An 18,315-nucleotide genomic window follows, 5' to 3' on the forward strand; every position below is an offset into this window, starting at 1 on the left:
GGAATACCTGTGCACTACAGGATTGTGGGAGGAACACCCAGGCCCTGATGGGGTCCCGCGGGGCACCTCAAAACACTGAGGAGCTCTTGTGGCCTCTGGCAGGACTGGGGCTGTGCAGCCAGGGGGTCACCATGCCTTGGGGGGGTCAGGGGACAGAAGGGGGTAGGAGGTGCAAGGGCCACTCCAACTCATACCTTGCAGGGGAAATACCATGGTCATGAAAGTGGTTTTCCCAGGGTGAGGCTCATCCATTGCACTTCAGGTGTGTTCATCCCTGTGATTTCCCAGGAGACAACTGCATAATTTGTGGCAGTGGGGATTGCATTTGTGTTTTCCCTGGTCTTTTTAGAATCCTTTTGATCTCTTTTTCACTCATCAGGACCTATTGCAAAAGTAGCAAGTCTGGGTGATGTCTTATATTACATTCTCCCTCTTTTTCTCCCCAGTGGCAAAGGATCAGGGCAAAAGGAGTCACCATGATCAGAAGCTGCTGGAAAGAGAAAGAGGGGGACGGCCATCTTAGACCCACTGAATTTCCAAAGGCAGTGCAGGTGACAGGATTGCTTCTCCCCAATACGGCAGATTTCAATACATTCCTATGGAGAACCGCGTTTCGCAAGATGATGTTTTCTATGGACAATTTTCACAAGACAGCGATTTTTTTCTCCATTGGAACGCATTAAATAGATTTCAATGCATTCCTATGGGGAACTGTGTTTTGCAAGATGATGTTTTCGCAAGACAACGATTTCCGCGGAACGAAATAAAATCGTCTTGCGAGGCACCACGGTAAAGGTAAAGGTTCCCCTTGGCAATTTTTGTCTAGTCGTGTTCGACTCTAGGGGGCGGTGCTCATCCCCGTTTCCAAGCCACAGAGCCAGCGTTTATCCAAAGACAATCTTCCGTGGTCACATGGCCAATGCGACTTAGACACGGAACGCCGTTACCTTCCCACCGAGGTAGTCCCTATTTATCTACTCGCATTTGCATGCTTTCGAACTGCTAAGTTGGCGGGAGCTGGGACAAGCGACAGGCGCTCAATCTGTTGCATGGATTTGATCTTACAGCTGAAGATCTACAGACCTTACAGCACAGAGGCTTCTGTGGTTTAACCCGCAGCGCCACCACGTCCCTTTCTGGCAACAGAAAGACATATCTAAAGATGCTTATTAACAAAAAGAACCAGAATTGCAAATATATAAAGCACAGAAGAAAAAGATATACATGTAGTGCATTTAAGGAGGAACAAGGGAAGAAAGACAACATTATGGGTCTACATTAAGAACTTTTATCCTGGCTTAAGGCAAGAACACTGCATTTTAGCATTATTTTTTAATATATTGGAACCTATTATTTGAAACATTTACGAGGCATGTTTTTAGATTTTTAGATGTGGTTTCTTGGCTCTTAAAGAATAATTATACACTCATTATGTGATTGCAATGCCTGTTACTGGAATTTGCAGTAGAATAATTTTTATACTCTTGGAATGCTTTCTCTCTTATATGTAATGTACAGGTGTGTAAGTAAATGAATCTAAGATCAGTTTCGTATCAGTTTAGCTGATTCAATTTTCTACTCAGAAATGGGAAAATAAAAAGACAAAACATCTGAAGAGAAAGTTATTTCATCATAACTTCTGCTCTAGCAGATGGCTGAAGGATTTATAGAAGAATATCCATATGACTTTTCCATTTTAAAGCGCCAGGAGATATCTGAGTTCCAGGCACATAATACAATTCTCCCACATGAAGAGGAATGTCTCATATGGGGCTTTTCCCCCGATCCCTCTGTGTCTCTATGTCAGGAGGCTGCATGCTGGTGCTAGAGGTGAGATAAAGTGGCAGACCTTGACTTGACACACCATTCACATGGTGACATGGGGAAATTCCTGTCAAAAATCTGCACACTTTGTATTGCAGATGCAGTACAAAATTTCTAGAAAACAGTAAACCTCCAGAAATAACATTCTTACATCAATGAATGGGATGGAAGGTCTACTATATTTCTTTTTAAAACTTATATTTAAGCACCCTTTACAAATTTGAAATTACTGTTTGAGAGTTGGAAGTACTCTCCCCCCCCCAATGAACATTTCATTTGCCTGAAGTCCTCAGAGAGGGGCAAAAACAGCCCCAGGGCCCCCTGAAGCTGCCAATCCCTGTTCAAATCAGTCTATATTTTCTGCACTATCAGTTGCTTCTGTTTCTTCTGATCATTCCCTTTCAACAACTGTAAGGGTTATCATCTTCACATTTCAAATTATTTATTTATTTGGTGCATTACAAGTCAACTTTTTTCACAGAAGAAACTGTGGCCAGTAAAAAGCAAGGAGAGGCTGTTATCATGCAAAGGATTTGGCACCATGGGAGAGGAGGAGGATGTCTCACAGCGCTTTCTGTAAACTGCCCAGAGTAGCACATGTTACTGAGGTAGCATAGGAGTACAAATGTTGGAAACAAAGAAACAAACCCCAGATGGTGTTCCTAGAGCAAAAAAACTCAGGATATCCTGCATTCTGCAAAATGCGAAAGTTCCTTCCAACATAGGACTTACATATGATATCACACTAATGCCTGAGCACGAACACAATGGAACTCCCCGTCCCTCCTCACCACCATAATACATGTCACCCAAAACCCCATTTCAGATGGTCTCCTATCCCTCAAAAGAAGACTGAGGGCACATGGGCACTATAATGAGACTAAAATTTGCTACCTTCCTGTTCTGCTAACAGAAGTAATTGTGCTTTTGGAACAAGCCTACTGGATCCTATTCCAGGTGCTAAACATACTTCTACATTATTTTTGTGAGTAAAGCTGGATAGCAACATACATACTGTACGATCATGTCATTCTAAAAAAATTCACTATCATTCAATAACAAAACATTTCACAAACCAAAATTCTTCACCCCTCGTGTGTGTGTGTGTGTGTGTGTGTGTGTGTGTGTGTGTGTGTGCGTGCGTGTGTGTGTGTGTGTGTGTGAGAGAGAGAGTTTGAGAAAAATAAGACCCATATTTTACCATGAGTCTCTGCATCTCTAGTTCTTAAAAAAAAAACTACAATGGCATGCACTTCTTTAAACCATCGAGTTAAGTATATTAAGCATACATGTAGCTTCCTTTCTGTGTATATACAGTAGCTGTTACAATGATGTTACCACCATCCCCACATGGCAGGACAGGGCAACCAGGAGGCCAGAAGACATGGCAGATCACAATTATCACTCTTCCCTTTCTAAAAATGTAGCTCAACAGGAAGCTGCCTTGCACTTAATCAAACCATTGACCTATTTTGTCCAATTTTGACTCCTCTGGCTGGCAGTGGGTCTCCAGGGTTTCAGACAGCATTCTTTTCTAGCCCTACTGAGCAATCCAGGAACTAAACCTGGGACCCTCTACATGCTGTACAAGTATTCCACCAATCAACTACAGCCCCACCCCCTCAGTACAGTACCCAATATTTCCAAATGGCCTCCCATTCAAATACTGTAGTAACCCAGTGATTCCCAACCTGTAGTCCCCACATGTTCTGGACTGCAACTCCCAGGAGTCCTGGCCAGTATAGCTTAATGATGAAGGCATTTTTAGTCTAAGAACATCTGGAGACCCAAAATTAGGAACCACTGCACTCACCCATCCCAATCAAGCTTAGCTTTTCAGGTCATATAAAACTGATTGTACTCAGAGCGATTCAGAGGAAAGGAATAGAAATAAAGAATTATTCCACATTTCCAACTGTTCAAGCTATTTCAAAATGGTTCCAACTGGAGAACCAGAAACCGTATGCAAGTGAAAAGGGCTCCATCTGTCTAATTCACATCTGTGTCAAAGAGTGTGTCTAAATAGCTGAATGCATGCTCTGGTAGCTTCTTGCGTTTAGGAAAACACCTTCCACCCAGTACATAGACTCTAAGTACGTTTTAGCAGTTAAATAACTGGTAAACAAATCATAAGGTAGGTCTGACCTTGTAAGTAACCCTTATTTAATTTTTGCAGGGTAACACAGAGTCATAATATACATACTCAAACATGATCTCTTCCCAGCTGTGCTGGCACCTCCCTGACACAGATTCCCTCCCCGATGAACCAGCTCAAGTTCCAAGTTTGTCCTGAATAAAAAAAAGGAAAAGTCTGCATGTTAATTACCTACACACTGTAGAGATATAAAACAATTCCTACATATTTACCATTGCCTCAGGTACATAGTTTTCAAATTACTGTAGATCATTTACTGTGGTTTACAAAGAGGGCTGCAGCTGGTATATTCATATAACAAGGTCCCCATTGGCATCATGGGCTGAAATCCAACAGTAAGTCACAATTAGAGTAGGCCCACTGAATGGGTATGGATCTGGTGAGTCAGCTACTCTGTCAGTTCTATTGCTTCAGTGGACCTACTCTAGTGGTGACTTATGACTCAATATAAGGCATGGTGACGGTATAAACTAGCAACCTCCAAAAAGTCCTCTCATTAACAGCCTCTCTCACTAAATCAAGGTTGCAGCTTCCCTTATTGAATCATTTGCATACAATTGTCCCCATGACGAGGAAGTCATATGGTGGTACAATGCTCAACAGTATTTCCAAATATGTGTGATTCACAGAGACCATGGAGAAAAAGCAATTGTGTATTAAAATGGCAGTAAACATTGTACAGCCCAGCTGATTTGTTGTTTTTTTCAGTCGGAATGGGAGCACATAACACACCTAAAAGATATATTAAAGTGATGGAATAAGTCATTAGATTATGGCATGAGATAAAATATAGCTAGTCAGAATACAATGACTTCATTCAAAATAAAATGTCTTGCAAAAATTCCAGCGGCTTCAATAAAAAGACGGCTCAGTTTGCATGGAATGTTTGTTAAAATATATTCACACATTACTAAAATAGTAAAATTTCAAAATATTAATATCCCCAAGTTTACAGCTTATGTCATCCATTTTTGAAGCAATGCTTTAATCCTCTCTTCTTTAGGAAAAAAAGCAATTTAACATTGATAATGTTCAGGCCCTGAGCTCCATCTGGTTGCTGCTGATAAGGCTAGTCATGTGACAAGGGAATTTTCCACTCTTCGGGCGATTTGCTGTACTCACTGAACTTCTAAAAATCTACCAGCAAAGAAACTGGGACATAGATTTTGCATTACTGGGCAGAATAAGAAATGCAAACCACATGTTCATTCACCACTGGAATATTAATAAGTCAAATGTTTATTTCCACAAACCTTTAGATTTTTTTTTCATTTAACACATTCATATTTGCTAGAAAGACTCTAAGAGTAGCTTACAAATCAATAAATCAAGGCAACACAAAAGAATCAATAAATAAATCAAGGCAACACAAAAGAAAAGAGAGATAAGGAGGAAAGAAACATGAAACACAGGCAGAAATTCTTAAGATTATAAAGTTCTAAAAAGGTCAAATGCAACACAGTCAGGTCTCATTGGTCTTCTTATTGCAAGCAGCTGGAAAGGAAACACCTCCAAAAGAAGAGAAACAAAGAATAGCTGAGCCAATGGAACAGCAGAACAGGCTTGACTCCAATCAGTGATGTCACAGGCATTATCCAATGAACACAACCACTGTTACAACAAGGAATTATACATGATAGCCTCACTTCTTCTGTTACTAATAGCTGTTCCTGCTAGCACTTGGGTTATAGAACACTGTAACTCTAAATGAACATTCTAGAAGATAGCAAGATTCTGGGAAAGCCTCCAGTATATCACACCTGCAGCTATAGTCCCATTGGAGGAGAAAAAACAAATATAAATTCCTATAACAATAACGTTCTTCCACAAATGATTTAGTTTATTGGTCATTACCGTATTTTTCCGTGTATAAGATGGTACATTTGTCTAAAATCTTTAGACTAAAAATTGAGGGTCATCTTATACAGAGAAGTAAGCTGAGGATAGAACCGCATGATTCCAAAACGGCCCATACCTTGGCTCTGCAAACAGGCTCCCTCCAATCACGAGGCTTAGCTTCCTACAGTCAGGAGACTTAGCTTCCTCCAATAATGAGCCTAAAGAGACTGACGCCAGCTGATGCTGAACAAACCAAACGCAACACACCTCATCAGAGGTGGAGCCTGTAGGCAGTGCTCAGACACAATGGGGTAGTACTGATATGTAAATGTTACCTAATTACTAAATAAAAATATATTCTGCTTTATGTTTAAAATATATATTTCTTAATTTTGGATTAGAAAAGTGGGGGGTTCTTATACATGGGGTGTCTTATACATGGAAAAATATAGTATTTTCAAGATAGTTTTGTGTACTAACCTAAGGATTTGCAATAAACTGGATTAGAATAAGAACTCTGTGCTGATTGTGTATTTCTACTAAAACTATAAATGAGGGCTATATGACTGTCTAGAAACTACGGTAGATAAGTGGTCCCCAACCTTGGATAACCCAGATGGACTGCAATTCCCAGAAAACCTGGCCAGCAGAGCTGGTAGTGAAGTCTTCTGGGAATTGCAGTCCAAGAATATCTGGGTTAATCAAGGTTGGGAATCACTGGTTGGGACCATTAGTGTTCTGTTCTGTCATGTTGCACACAACATACAGTGAGCTAAATAGGGTTTTCAAGGTATGTGGGATAGTTAAGGAGTGGTTTTACTACTGCCACCACCCCAGTGATTTTCATATGACCAAGCAAGGATTCAAAAGTGCCTTGCCTGAGTCCTATTCTGTCACCCTATTGACCACATCATCAAAGTAGCATCAAAACATATGCTACAGACGTTTTTATTTTTTGACAATCCTGATCCAAATGTTCACATGAACCTATATTCAAACATTGAATAACTCTGTTTCAACCATCCCCTCTTAGTGTTTTCACATTAATTTCATCTGACCTCTCAAATGCTTTCAGTAAGTCAGTCCTTCACATATACTGTACAAGCTAAATATTGCTCCCAAACACACTGTTTTGTTCTGCAGCAGTTTGCTCACATGATGAAAATACAGGGGAGGAGGATTGTCTGTGCAAGCAGGCCTATTTTTAAAAATCATATATATACATATATATATATATATATATATATATAAATTAACTTAAAGGATACATTGGAACACAACCAGGAACAGAGGGTAGATGTGAAAGTTATCCAGATAGATGTCTTACTATACAACAAATTTATGACATCACTGGATGACACAATAGAAAAGTAAGTCAATTTTTCTTATGGCAGTTTATTTTAAATGTGCCAGCTAAAAGCTAAGAGTATCAGTTATTTTTGGACTAGACTATTTCTTCCACATTTCTATGAAATCATCTAGCTGGTCAAAAAGTGTCATGAGTAGACAAGTAATGTACTTTGCTATATATATAATTCAGAGATCAGAAGAAATTAAGACATTTACCCGCAATATAAATTTTTTTTAGGCACAACTGAATTAAATTCAAAAGTCAATGCCACAAGTTGTACTGACATTAGCTGTTTTGATATAATGAGCAATGCATTCACATTATTTTTAAAAGTTATTGTAAAAGGCAGTTTAAGACATTCTGGAGACCTTTTGACAAAGGTTTTTCATATTTTATGCCCATCTTCCTTAACCAATCCATGATGAAATCCTCGTCCTTAGCGTAGTAAGTTGTGCTAGAATAAGCCTAAGTGAATCAGTGGCAATCTGATGAGTCAACTCCTCCATAGTTTCACTAATTCAAATGGGCCTACTCTAACTGTAACTTACTACAAGGAACAGCAGCAGCCACCCTTGCAAAGTGTAAAGTAGCCCAAAATACACTGCAGTTCTTTTGCTTAATACCTGCAGAAAGGTGAATCTAACCCTGTATTAGTGGGAGATTCAAAAGCAGTTTTATACAACTGTTTCAGTGAAAAACAAGAAGTGAAAAATTTCACTAGGCTAGTGCAAACCTCTGATACAAGCCATATAGCTATTTAGACCAATATGCTTTTAGTTATACCTTTAAGGTGCACACTAAAAACTGATGTCAAAGTCACTTTAGCAAAATCCCACTCTCACAGTGCTTGTGAATCTTTCTGTATAGTGTGGGCTTTTCCTCTAGGCAGAGATGGATTATATGCCCTTTAGAGTCCTGTGACCCTGCAATAAAGGGCACAGGCCAGAAACCTCTTATTTAAGAGCAGATAGGAAAGAATCTAGGAGCAGGTAACTAGTTCTGGGACAAGAGGTTTGGGGATTGCAATATGCATCCAACCAACTTCAGTTCCTAACATTTTTATAAAGGTCAAGGCACAGCCTCATCCATCAACCACAGCTCTTCTTCACAGTTTCTGTGAGTTAGTCACAACAGAATGGCTTCCTGAAGGTTCAATGAAAAGGGTGTTCAGCCTCCTGAAACATCCAGACATGACAGTAACTTCAGTACACTTTGGAAAAAGGAGGGGAGAGGACACAACACCATAGCAGTGTCTTGAGGCATTTTTGTTGAGTTCCAAAACAGCTGGCTATTTGCAGCGTCAAGGAAAAAAACTCTACACATCCAAAGAACTTGCAGAAGAATAATCACTCAATCTGTGGTCAGTGGAAGAATATGTACAATATCAACTTAAAATGCAATAAGATGTTGTTGTTTTTAACCTACAAGGGCTCAAGTTGGGAAGAGAAGCAGTCATCAAAGCCCTGATAAAGAAATCGTAACCTTTTCAAATGTTAAGGAAACCAGGAAGTCGGCCATGGCTGAAAAGAAACAGGATGTACTAACTCCCAGCACTGTTTTACGCAAAACAACAGTAAATGAAATGGAATCCCAAGGAGATCCCACCACCATCACCAACTGGTTTTCTTTCCCTTGTTCCACTTGTTCCCACTTTCCTAAATTTGTCATTTGGGAAGGAAGGAAGGGAAATTTCAGCTTAGCAGTCTTCCAAAGGCAGAGATGTTTTTGTTTCCAGGTCTTTGCCGTGACGATTTTGAAATATGCTAGACTTCTTTACTCTCAACAGGAACTCTGGAACGAATTTATTTATTTTTCCTGGCAAATTAATCAGAATCGGCATCGAAAGCCTCAAGTCTGGTCAGAGCTTTCCACTGATGAATAAGGCATGGGCTTGTGAAATGGTTCTGCATAATTCTAGAAGCTACTCCTTCTTGCCAACCTATCAAGGGGACTGTTTTACATACATGTAAAAACACATTCGTAACCTTGACTCCTAATGGCTTGAGGATTTCTACCACTGTCTTCCAGAACTGTTCCCCTTCTCTCTAACCAATAACAAAGCATGCTGTTTCAGGAGTCTGTAATTCCTTAAGCAATACATGAAGAGTTACAGGATCAAAGTACATAAACACACTCCACTCCAACCTGTTTCATTACAATTACCTCCATTCTTTGTACACATGTAGATATAACCTCAGTATTTTATATACTTTTTGGGTGACTGCTGAATAAATGGAAGACAGTTAGCTTTCCTATACTAGTTTCAAAATCAATAATTAAGGATTTACTTAAAATGGCAATAAAGTCACCTCCTTTGGGTGATATGAATGGTCTACTGAAAATAACAGAAAGGCCAGCTCAAATGAAAGACTCTTCAGACTGAAGCTCCTACAGCATTCTGGATCTACAAAGCATAGTAAAACACAAGATATGAAGAACAGCAGCTATGTCCGATACCATTAGATCACCTTTCCTCAGAATCCAGTTAATCAAGGAAATTGTGCCAAATTACACAACATGGTTATTCACTTTATTTGATTGATAAGATAACAACCAGGTGACAACCAGGAGTATGTGGATTCAAGCAGACATTTTACCCACCTGGCTACTGAATACATGAAAAGAAAGTCATTGTCTGGTGACCCAGGAGACTTGCTGTAGTCTGTGTATTTCTTTTGTGTAGTGCTTTTTATGTCCTTCATCACAGCTTCCATTTCTTTACTTAAATTGGTTTCTGACTGTGAAAAAAAATAAATACATTCACTTACCATCACCAAGAAGTGACTGCAGAACAAGAAACACTTTTATAAACCTCTTTTATAAATTACGTAAGTCATAAACAGAAGATACATATTATAAAATGTTGTACAACTGTTACAGAAATACTATTAACTTCTCTGTTTCCACATTTATTTTATTTATTTGGAAATACAATGCAGAAATTTTAAAGCACCAACCTTTTGTAAAGAAATGTATTCACTTCTAATTTTAAGGTTTCTGCTAAGGCTAGAATGCTCTAATAATAATAAGCTTAGGACTGCAGAGCTGGAAGGAACCCTATGGATCATCAAGTCCACCCACCCTGTCAAGAAGGCAGAGTGGAGAACCAATCTCCCAATCTGTGGCTCTGCAGCTCTAACACTACAATCCTATAAAGTCCTAGTTAGACACCAGTCCCATCAAGTTCAATTTGACTTATTTCCATGTAGGTGTTGACTTATAGGACTTGTAGCTGAAAGCTTACAATTACAGCTATGTAGTTTTGGACTGTGAATCTCTAGAATGCATTCTTTTATGTAAAAATCATAGTAAAATGAATAATATACATTCTTAAATATTCCTTTGGCTGCTGCATTTTAAATGGCTTCTGGATACAAATGATTAATGCTTTATGTCGTAAAGAAATTACAGGTTCCAAGTAATAGTGCAGAGTTCTATGCAAAATAAGAATGGAAAGCATGAATTTAATGACCAATAATATATATACTGAAATGTAGGAGAAAACGCTCGTATAATCATATCCTATTTTAAAGGTGTTAAAATATTAATGTAATTTAAGCTCTTTAAGTGTTTAATAGAGAAATGGAAGAGAGCATTCAAATTTTAATTTCTATAAAATGAGAATGAGCCATGGAGGATGGGGTGGAAGAGATAAAGAGAAGGAAAAAGATAGAAGGTGGCAAGATGGAGACAAATTAACAAGTATCTTTCTGCCTTACACTGATGCTTACTGGGAAAGTTCCCAGCTGTTCTTGAAGCTCTTCCACCTCCTTTATAAGATCTTGCATGGTCTTGTTACTATGACATTGCCATAGGGTTCTTTCCACATTGTTGCCAGGGTAACAAGGAAGGACGCTGTTAGCAAACTGCCTACAAAGAGGGCAAGTAAATTCTCCTTTGTCCACTGAAAAGCCCTGGAGAACCTGGTCATTCTGCAAGAAACAGAAATGCAAGTAAATTTCAGAAACAATACACAATTTGTCTTAGAATTTCAATAGAAAGCATGATCTGAAAGCAAGAAAAAGTTGACTGCTGAAATTTATAGACACTAAACAGACACTTCTTATTAATGAAGAGGTCTTCTTCTAAAGCACCAAAATATACAAAACATGCTCCTTGTGTAAATTGCACTGAATCTGCCAACCATTCAGAATGCACACAAATTACATAATCCATATGATTCAAAGATGGTCTTCTACATTTGTATTCTTTTTTTTTTCTTGTCATATACAGTAGAACCTCATTTTACAAATTTAATATGTTATCCGGAACATTATATAATGCAAAAAATTGTAAATTTTTGTTTGACATAGGAACAGGTTTGACATAGGAACGGGAGCGGCACTATAAACCTCCAGGCACAATGCATCCTGGGGAAACTTCCTTCGTAGTGCAGAAAAAAAAATCATAACCCGAGGCATTATTTTCAATGGATTTCCATTTGCAAACTGAAAATTACGTTAAACAAGGCATTTGTAAACCGAGGTACTACTGTACTCAGAGCGGTAACTAGCCTCAACCCTGTAAGATGATCACTTCCTTTCAGTGTTCATTTATTACAAAAATAATTTCTTACTATGACTAGTAGGAGGGTAATGTTACAATTCTCTGTACATTTAACAGTATCAATTCCCCAGAAACAGAAAATTGAATAACTTTCTTATCATAGGACTGTGAGATGCCCTCAATTCTCTAAGTCTTAAAGAAAAAGCAAAGACCTCTAGTATTCTACACAACAATGTACATTCTGCCCCATGCAACATTGCTCAAGACAGCTCGTGGCTAAAGCGTATTGCTGAAAGGTACAAAAGTCACAGGTCCTTCACTACACTTCCTTCCCCTTCTGTTCCACTGCTGCAGAAGTAATTAACTTTTCAAAAACTTCCCCCTGCTACTCAGTGAGCCAACAAAGACTCAGGGTATGAGACTATCTGTACAGGGTTACCATGAGAAGCACTCAGCAGCACTAAGCCTTCCTAGGCCAATTTGAGAACTGTCAATCAACTCTATATGAACTTTCTCAAAGTACTGGTCTTCCCAATCGGCATCTCATTGTCGCAAAACAAGGTACCTCAAGTTTAGGGATCAAATATGTGAATCTGTCAAATGATGCAACACTCTAATGAGCAACTCTATCACTGCTTCATCCACTTGCCTCTTCCTTGGTTCTGACTTGTCCACTGTCAACAATGGACGCTCAAAGCCAGATGCTACCCTGATCTGTAGGATATCTTATACTCCTATATGCAAAAGGTCATTCTGCAGGTCATTATTTAGTATATGTACACATCACTACAGACAATGTTTTACAGCACTGACCCAATTTTAACCATCAATCCAAAATTTGCTTGCTTGGATCCTGAGATGCCCTCCTCCCACCATATGCAGAAGTTTAGTTTAAGCTGCAATAGAAGGATTTCTGCCTTCATGTCCTACTTATAGGGTTAGGGATAGGAACAGATATGCCAGATTTTGCATTATGGGAGGAGGCCATGGACAGCTCAGTGAGTTAGATCTTTGGCTCTGAAGGCAGCTGTTGTGAGTTTGATTTCCTACTGTGCCTCCCAGAAGTAGAGCCAACTTGTGTAACCTTGGGCAAATTGCACAGTCCCAGGATATCACCAGAAGAAGGAAATGTTAAACCACTTCTGAGTATTCTCTATCTGGAAAATCCTGGAAACGGTCACCATAAATCAGTATATGATGATGATGCTAGATTAGATGTCTTAATCTTATCTTACAGGTAACATTGAACTTTCCCTCTCCCACTAATTTCCTCTTTAATTAAACTGTAAAACTATTTTTCAATACAATGTTTACCAACAGGACTCTCATTCAGTGACATCTGCCTGTGATCAGTGAAGGTCTGCAATCTTACAGCACTGAACAAAGCATTTTTTCTATATTTTCTTAGTCAAAGCCTCACCATGATTTTTTCAAGTGGGTACCATACTGCAATTATTACAAATAGTTTTAATCCTGTAATTACAGACTCTTATAGGGATTGCAGATTATACATTTATACACTAAGATATTTAAGTGTATGGAGTTGAGAAGAATGCATTTCTAATTATTTAAAACTATAGGATTTCTAACCTTGTACTGCAAAAATCCTTAACAGTACACAAATGGGATTCTACTACCTATATACTAGCAGCAGAACTTTTGGTTTAAAAAGAAAAAAATCAGCAACAAAAAATCCAGTTTGACTTACCCGTAACGACTCCATGTAAGATTTATGGCAATCTATATGCAAGGTATGCCCACAGGTTTGTACATATACACCTCCTTCCCAGCCAATTGACACTGACTGCAGGCAAGAACTCTAAAAAGGAAAAAGAGGGAGAGAAAGAATTTGAATATGTTTAAAAACGCAGGGCATTGTACTAAGCGCATCTCATTTTAGCCTGAATAAATACGGATGTCATAGGTTGTTCCTGTTAAATTTCAACATCAGTTTCTAGAATAAGTACAACTGTAGACGTGTTTCCTAAACATGTAATAAAATGTGTATGAACTGCAAGACAATAGGAGTCCCAGCTCTGTCCGGAGGTATCATTAAAATATGGTTTAGAGTTTTGTGGATGAGCCTTCTCTTTGTTATTCCCTTACTAGCCTTTCCAACTCTGCCAGAGCTGCAAGAGGTAATTCAGAAGCGTTGGTCTGTTTTAACTGCATGCTTAGCATCACTAAAAGGCTGTGGCCAAACGGCAATTATGGTTGAAGCCAACTTTCATCTTTAAGATTGCCATATTTTTCTGTGCATACGACCCCCCAATGTATAAGACAACCCCCTAATTTTGACCCTTGCTGGAGGCAGAGGAGCAGTTAACGGGCAACTGCACCTCCACCTCCATCTCATGCTGCTGCTGCCTCTGCCGCCCGATCACCTCCTCCATTGCAACTGCCGGGGCTCACCTCCAGCTCACGGCATCGTTGCCTTGTCCCCTGCCTGGAGGGAGTGCTGGAGGAAGTGATGTGGCAGAAGCAGTCAATGGGCAGCAGCAAGAGGTGCCCGAGTGCACGCGAGTGGTCCTTTGCCTCCACCTCCTTTCGTGTATAAAACGACCCTCAATTTTCCCCCTAATTATTTTAGGAAAAAGTGTCATTTTATACATGGAAAAATATGGTAATAATACTTAAAATTAACCACTGAGCTACACCTTATTGAAAATAGAAGCAAAAGTCCTGATCCTCTACCCATGGGCATACCAGGCATGAGTGGAAGGAAGAATATACCAGTGGTAGAATATACCAGATGGGCGGGATATAAATCGAACAAACAAACAAACAAACAAACAAACAAACAAACAAACAAACAAACAAACAAACAAACAAACAAACAAACAAACAAAGAAGCACAAGAGTCTGAAGACCAAGTGTCTGGTGATGAACTACTAGTTACATTACACAAAAAAACAGAACACCATGTTTAAGCCAAGTAAGAACAACATGGCCATAATGAGCCGATGAATTCTATGGGACAGGGGGGCAAAAGGGAGGTAACTGCCCATTGTCTCTTTTTATGGAGCTTGCTGTATTCCCAAGCAGCTGCTGCAGGGAAAAGCAAGAAAACGGGAAACTCCAGGGTGCTGCCTGTTGAGAGAATTCTGTTGCGGGACAAAGCAGCAATGAAGTCACCCCCCAAAAAAGTGTGCCTGCCGCTCAGCTAGAATATCTATTTAGTCAAAACCTGGATCTCTACCAATAAGTTTCTTGACACAGAGGAAAGCTTCAGATCAAGGCAGCCACTTCTGAGATCTGGAGCTAAACTGAACAACTTGTGGACCTACAGGAAAAAGTTACCAGGCTGGGCTGATCAACTAATCGTTTTCCTGCACTCTTCTGCACTGCAACCTGCACAGACATTCCTGTAGTGTGATAAATAAGTAGGACCTGTGATGCTTTTGTCTGTGGCACTATTGTCAGCCCACTGACTTCCTAGTTTCAGGAAATGGGGATTTAAAGAGTGCTGCCTCCATCCTATTGCTTTGCCCTGCAGGGGGAAAATGTCACACAATGTTTCTGAGCATAATGGACTCTTAACAGCTGCTTGGAAGAGAAAAAAATAAAAGCTGTTCCCCTTAGTTCTTTAAAGGAGAAAAGAAAGTTTCAGCAGGAGGCCACAGATAGAAAACCTAAGTCTTCTCATTGTTTTGACCTGCAGCTGTCACAGTCCCTTACCACTGGCCCTGCTAAGTGGGCGCAATGGAAGCTGTAGGCCAAGCCATAGAGAGGGACAAAGTATCTTGCACTATTAGGCCAGGGGTGGGCAATTTCGGTGGGTCCAAAGACCACTTTTTCCCTCTAGGATCTGCTACAGGCCACACAGCCCAACAACACTGAAATTCAGTAGCAATGGGGGAAAATACATAAAAGCAAGCATTTCACAAGCTTTAAATGCACTGTGGCACTTTTCCAGCAATATTAAAGTTAAATGCAGTTTTGCCCATTTGCTGGCAACACTTAGGAGTAAACTGCTAAAGCCATTTGAGGCAAGTAAAATGCTATTCAGATGTGTTTTTTCCACACACATTTTCCCCCAGTGCTTTGAGGCATAGTCTTGAGACAGCAGCCAAGCAGCCACATGAGCCTAACTTTTTTTTATGGTTACGATTCCTTGGGAAGTATTTAACCCTCCAAGATTCTTATTTTTACACTAATCTCACCCCAAAACACCTCAAAACAGCAGAAGAAAGGGGATTTCCCCCATACTGTTTCAGGCTTGCTTGCTATCTGCACAGAAAGAGTATCATATTTTTAAAAAAAAAAAAAAACTAAGGTTTTCTTTTCTGCAAAATATATGACTTCCATTTTATACCTTGCCATGTACTTTTACAACTCAGTAAAATTATTTCTTGACACCTTCTGTAATAAGTCTCATCAAAGTAAGAAAGCCTAATGTTAAGGCAGTGCTTATCAACAACAGGACTCACTGTTGGGCTCGGCTGAAAAGAGTATCTGCAGGATTAACGGAGGTTTTGCTTTTACGCCAACAGAAATTTAAGAATTACAGTAATTTCTTCCTTCTGTGAGCACTGTGGCATACTAATGACAGAGAAGGCAAAAACACCTGATATAACTAATTTTTGACTAGGCATTATCAGACTGAAATATACATGGTGTTGTGGAACTTCTGTCTGAAAGAGTGAAGTGTAAATCCACAAAAGCTGACACTGACATAAACCTGTTAGTTTCTAAAAATGACACAACTCTTATCATTATACATAGCCTGAAACAGACTACCTCTATGTAGCATTTTATAAGGCAGCAACCTAGTTTCCCAAGGATGAATAACCCTCAAGAGACTGTACTGCAGAAAGAACAAGAGGCCAGCATCCTATTTATAGCCATGGAGCACAGGTGTAGTGCTCACACTGGCTGAAGCTCCTTGCCACTCATGGAAAAAGAGAACAGGCAGAAATAGGGGAGGGCAAGGGCAGTATCTTCTTTCTCACATTGTTGCCAGCCCACCTGCAAAAACCTGGTCACTTCTTGTCCAGCTATATGAGTAATATAGGGGTGGAAGATGTTACAGCCACGCCATGACAGGAGGGGTGGATGTTGTGATGGGGGGGATGGGGGGATGGCGACGAATACCTATCATGTTAGAGCTTTAGGACAATATGACCAATGACCTCAGTTTCAACACTGGAGGCATTCAAGAGAAAGTTAGACAATAATCTGTCAGATCTGCTTGGTTTTGGATTCCTACACTGAACAGACAGCTGGACTTGATGGCCTTAGAGGCCCCTTCCAACTCCAGTGTTCTAGGATTCTGTAGTCCCCTGGCCTCAAGGGCAACCCTCAAAACCAGGCGCTATTCACCGGCTAAGACGCAGCCATGCCATGGAGGTGGGCAAGCAGCAATTTGGAAAAAAGCTCAATTGCACACGCAAATTGTTTGTCGCAAATGCAGCAAACGGTGGTTGCAAATGCAGAGTGGGGATCCTTTTACACAAAAACAGAACAATCCATTAATAAAAAGACACTATTAAAAACCAGAGTATGAACAGCAAAGTACTACAAAGAGTAACACATAAGTACTACAAGGAGCACAAAATAAGTCCCTTCACTTCATCAAATGATTGGGATTAAAGAAATACAGCCTAAGGAGTTTGTAGGGCCAAACGGTTACCAGATCTATTTTCCTGTTCTGCAGAGCAGTCAAACTGATGGCTAACCTACTGGGGAAACAGGGATGGTAAAAAGTTCCAGGATTAGGCTCATCATGCCTCAGGCTGGACAGTGTATGGGGAACAGAGTAAGCTCCCTCCTGCCGCCCTCCTCACTACCCCCTGCCCTTCAGTCACAGCAGGAAGAGGATGCCAGGCCGTCGTGGGGACACCCCTTCCCCTGCCACTGCTGGCAGATGCACCGCCAGCACCTCGGAGGGGAACAGGAAGGGGGAGCAGTCCTAGCTGCAGTTGCTCCATGAGGGCAGAAGAGGACTCGATGGGGAAAAGAGCAGCCGCTGCCCCACCCATGCCCCTCCACTTGTGAAGCTGCTGTCACAGCACAGAGCGGGCGAGGGTACAGCTGAGCTCATCCCTGCTATCTTTTTCCGCTCTGCAGCGGCAACATGTCTTTGCTGTGCTCCCGTCTCAAGCACAATACTACAGTATCTGTGTCTGCCAGAAGGAGGCCCCACTGTTTTCAACAGGACCAACCCCAAGTGGGGAGAGGACTGCAGTGCTAATCGTAACTGTAGAAGAGGCTGAAATATTCATGGTGAGGGGGTGGGGGAAGCAGCAACACAAAACAAGCAGAACTTACTTTAGAGTCATCCAATCCACTTACAGTTATTTTATTAAAAAAAAAACCAGGACTGCACAGTTTCAGAGTTACCACAAGGGAAGTATCCATGCTTTTACTGCACAACGGGTCATGCAACCACCTGTATAGGAAGCTGTTCAAGCAGCTGTGCTGGTTTGTTGCACAACGCCTGTGTAACTGCTTGTACAACTAGTTGTACAATAGTGTACTCCAGTGCAACCACATAAGTGGGGATTTTTCACGTCCTTAGTGAAAGTCTTCACAATTACCATTTGAATTTAGCAACATTATAACTGTTACTGTAGAATGCAAACATAAGAACCCATTCATAATGCAATTTGATGTAATGAAATAAATGGATTACTAGCAC

General features: G+C 40.3%; 1 protein-coding gene and 1 pseudogene across 4 annotated transcripts in view; one reads left to right on the top strand and one right to left on the bottom strand.

Moving 5' to 3' along the window:
- The window catches only part of UBR3 (ubiquitin protein ligase E3 component n-recognin 3), a 129,316-nt gene that overhangs the window by 33,997 nt on the left and 77,004 nt on the right, over nucleotides 1-18,315 (bottom strand). For 2 of the 4 annotated variants that reach the window (XM_072981561.2, XM_072981571.2), the window contains 4 exons: nucleotides 13,384-13,494; nucleotides 10,901-11,101; nucleotides 9,771-9,907; nucleotides 4,028-4,113 (listed from right to left, as the gene is read on the bottom strand). In XM_072981561.2, coding sequence (XP_072837662.2) covers nucleotides 4,028-4,113; nucleotides 9,771-9,907; nucleotides 10,901-11,101; nucleotides 13,384-13,494 — 535 coding nt within the window. Of the gene's footprint in view, nucleotides 1-4,027; nucleotides 4,114-9,770; nucleotides 9,908-10,888; nucleotides 11,102-13,383; nucleotides 13,495-18,315 lie in introns of all 4 variants that reach the window. The other 2 variants (XM_072981565.2, XM_072981554.2) reach the window with 1 other exon arrangement.
- LOC140703357 (U1 spliceosomal RNA) lies at nucleotides 187-339 on the top strand (annotated as a pseudogene).

Source organism: Pogona vitticeps, chromosome 1, assembly GCF_051106095.1.
Source record: "Pogona vitticeps strain Pit_001003342236 chromosome 1, PviZW2.1, whole genome shotgun sequence".
Classification (NCBI taxonomy): Eukaryota; Metazoa; Chordata; class Lepidosauria; order Squamata; family Agamidae; genus Pogona; species Pogona vitticeps.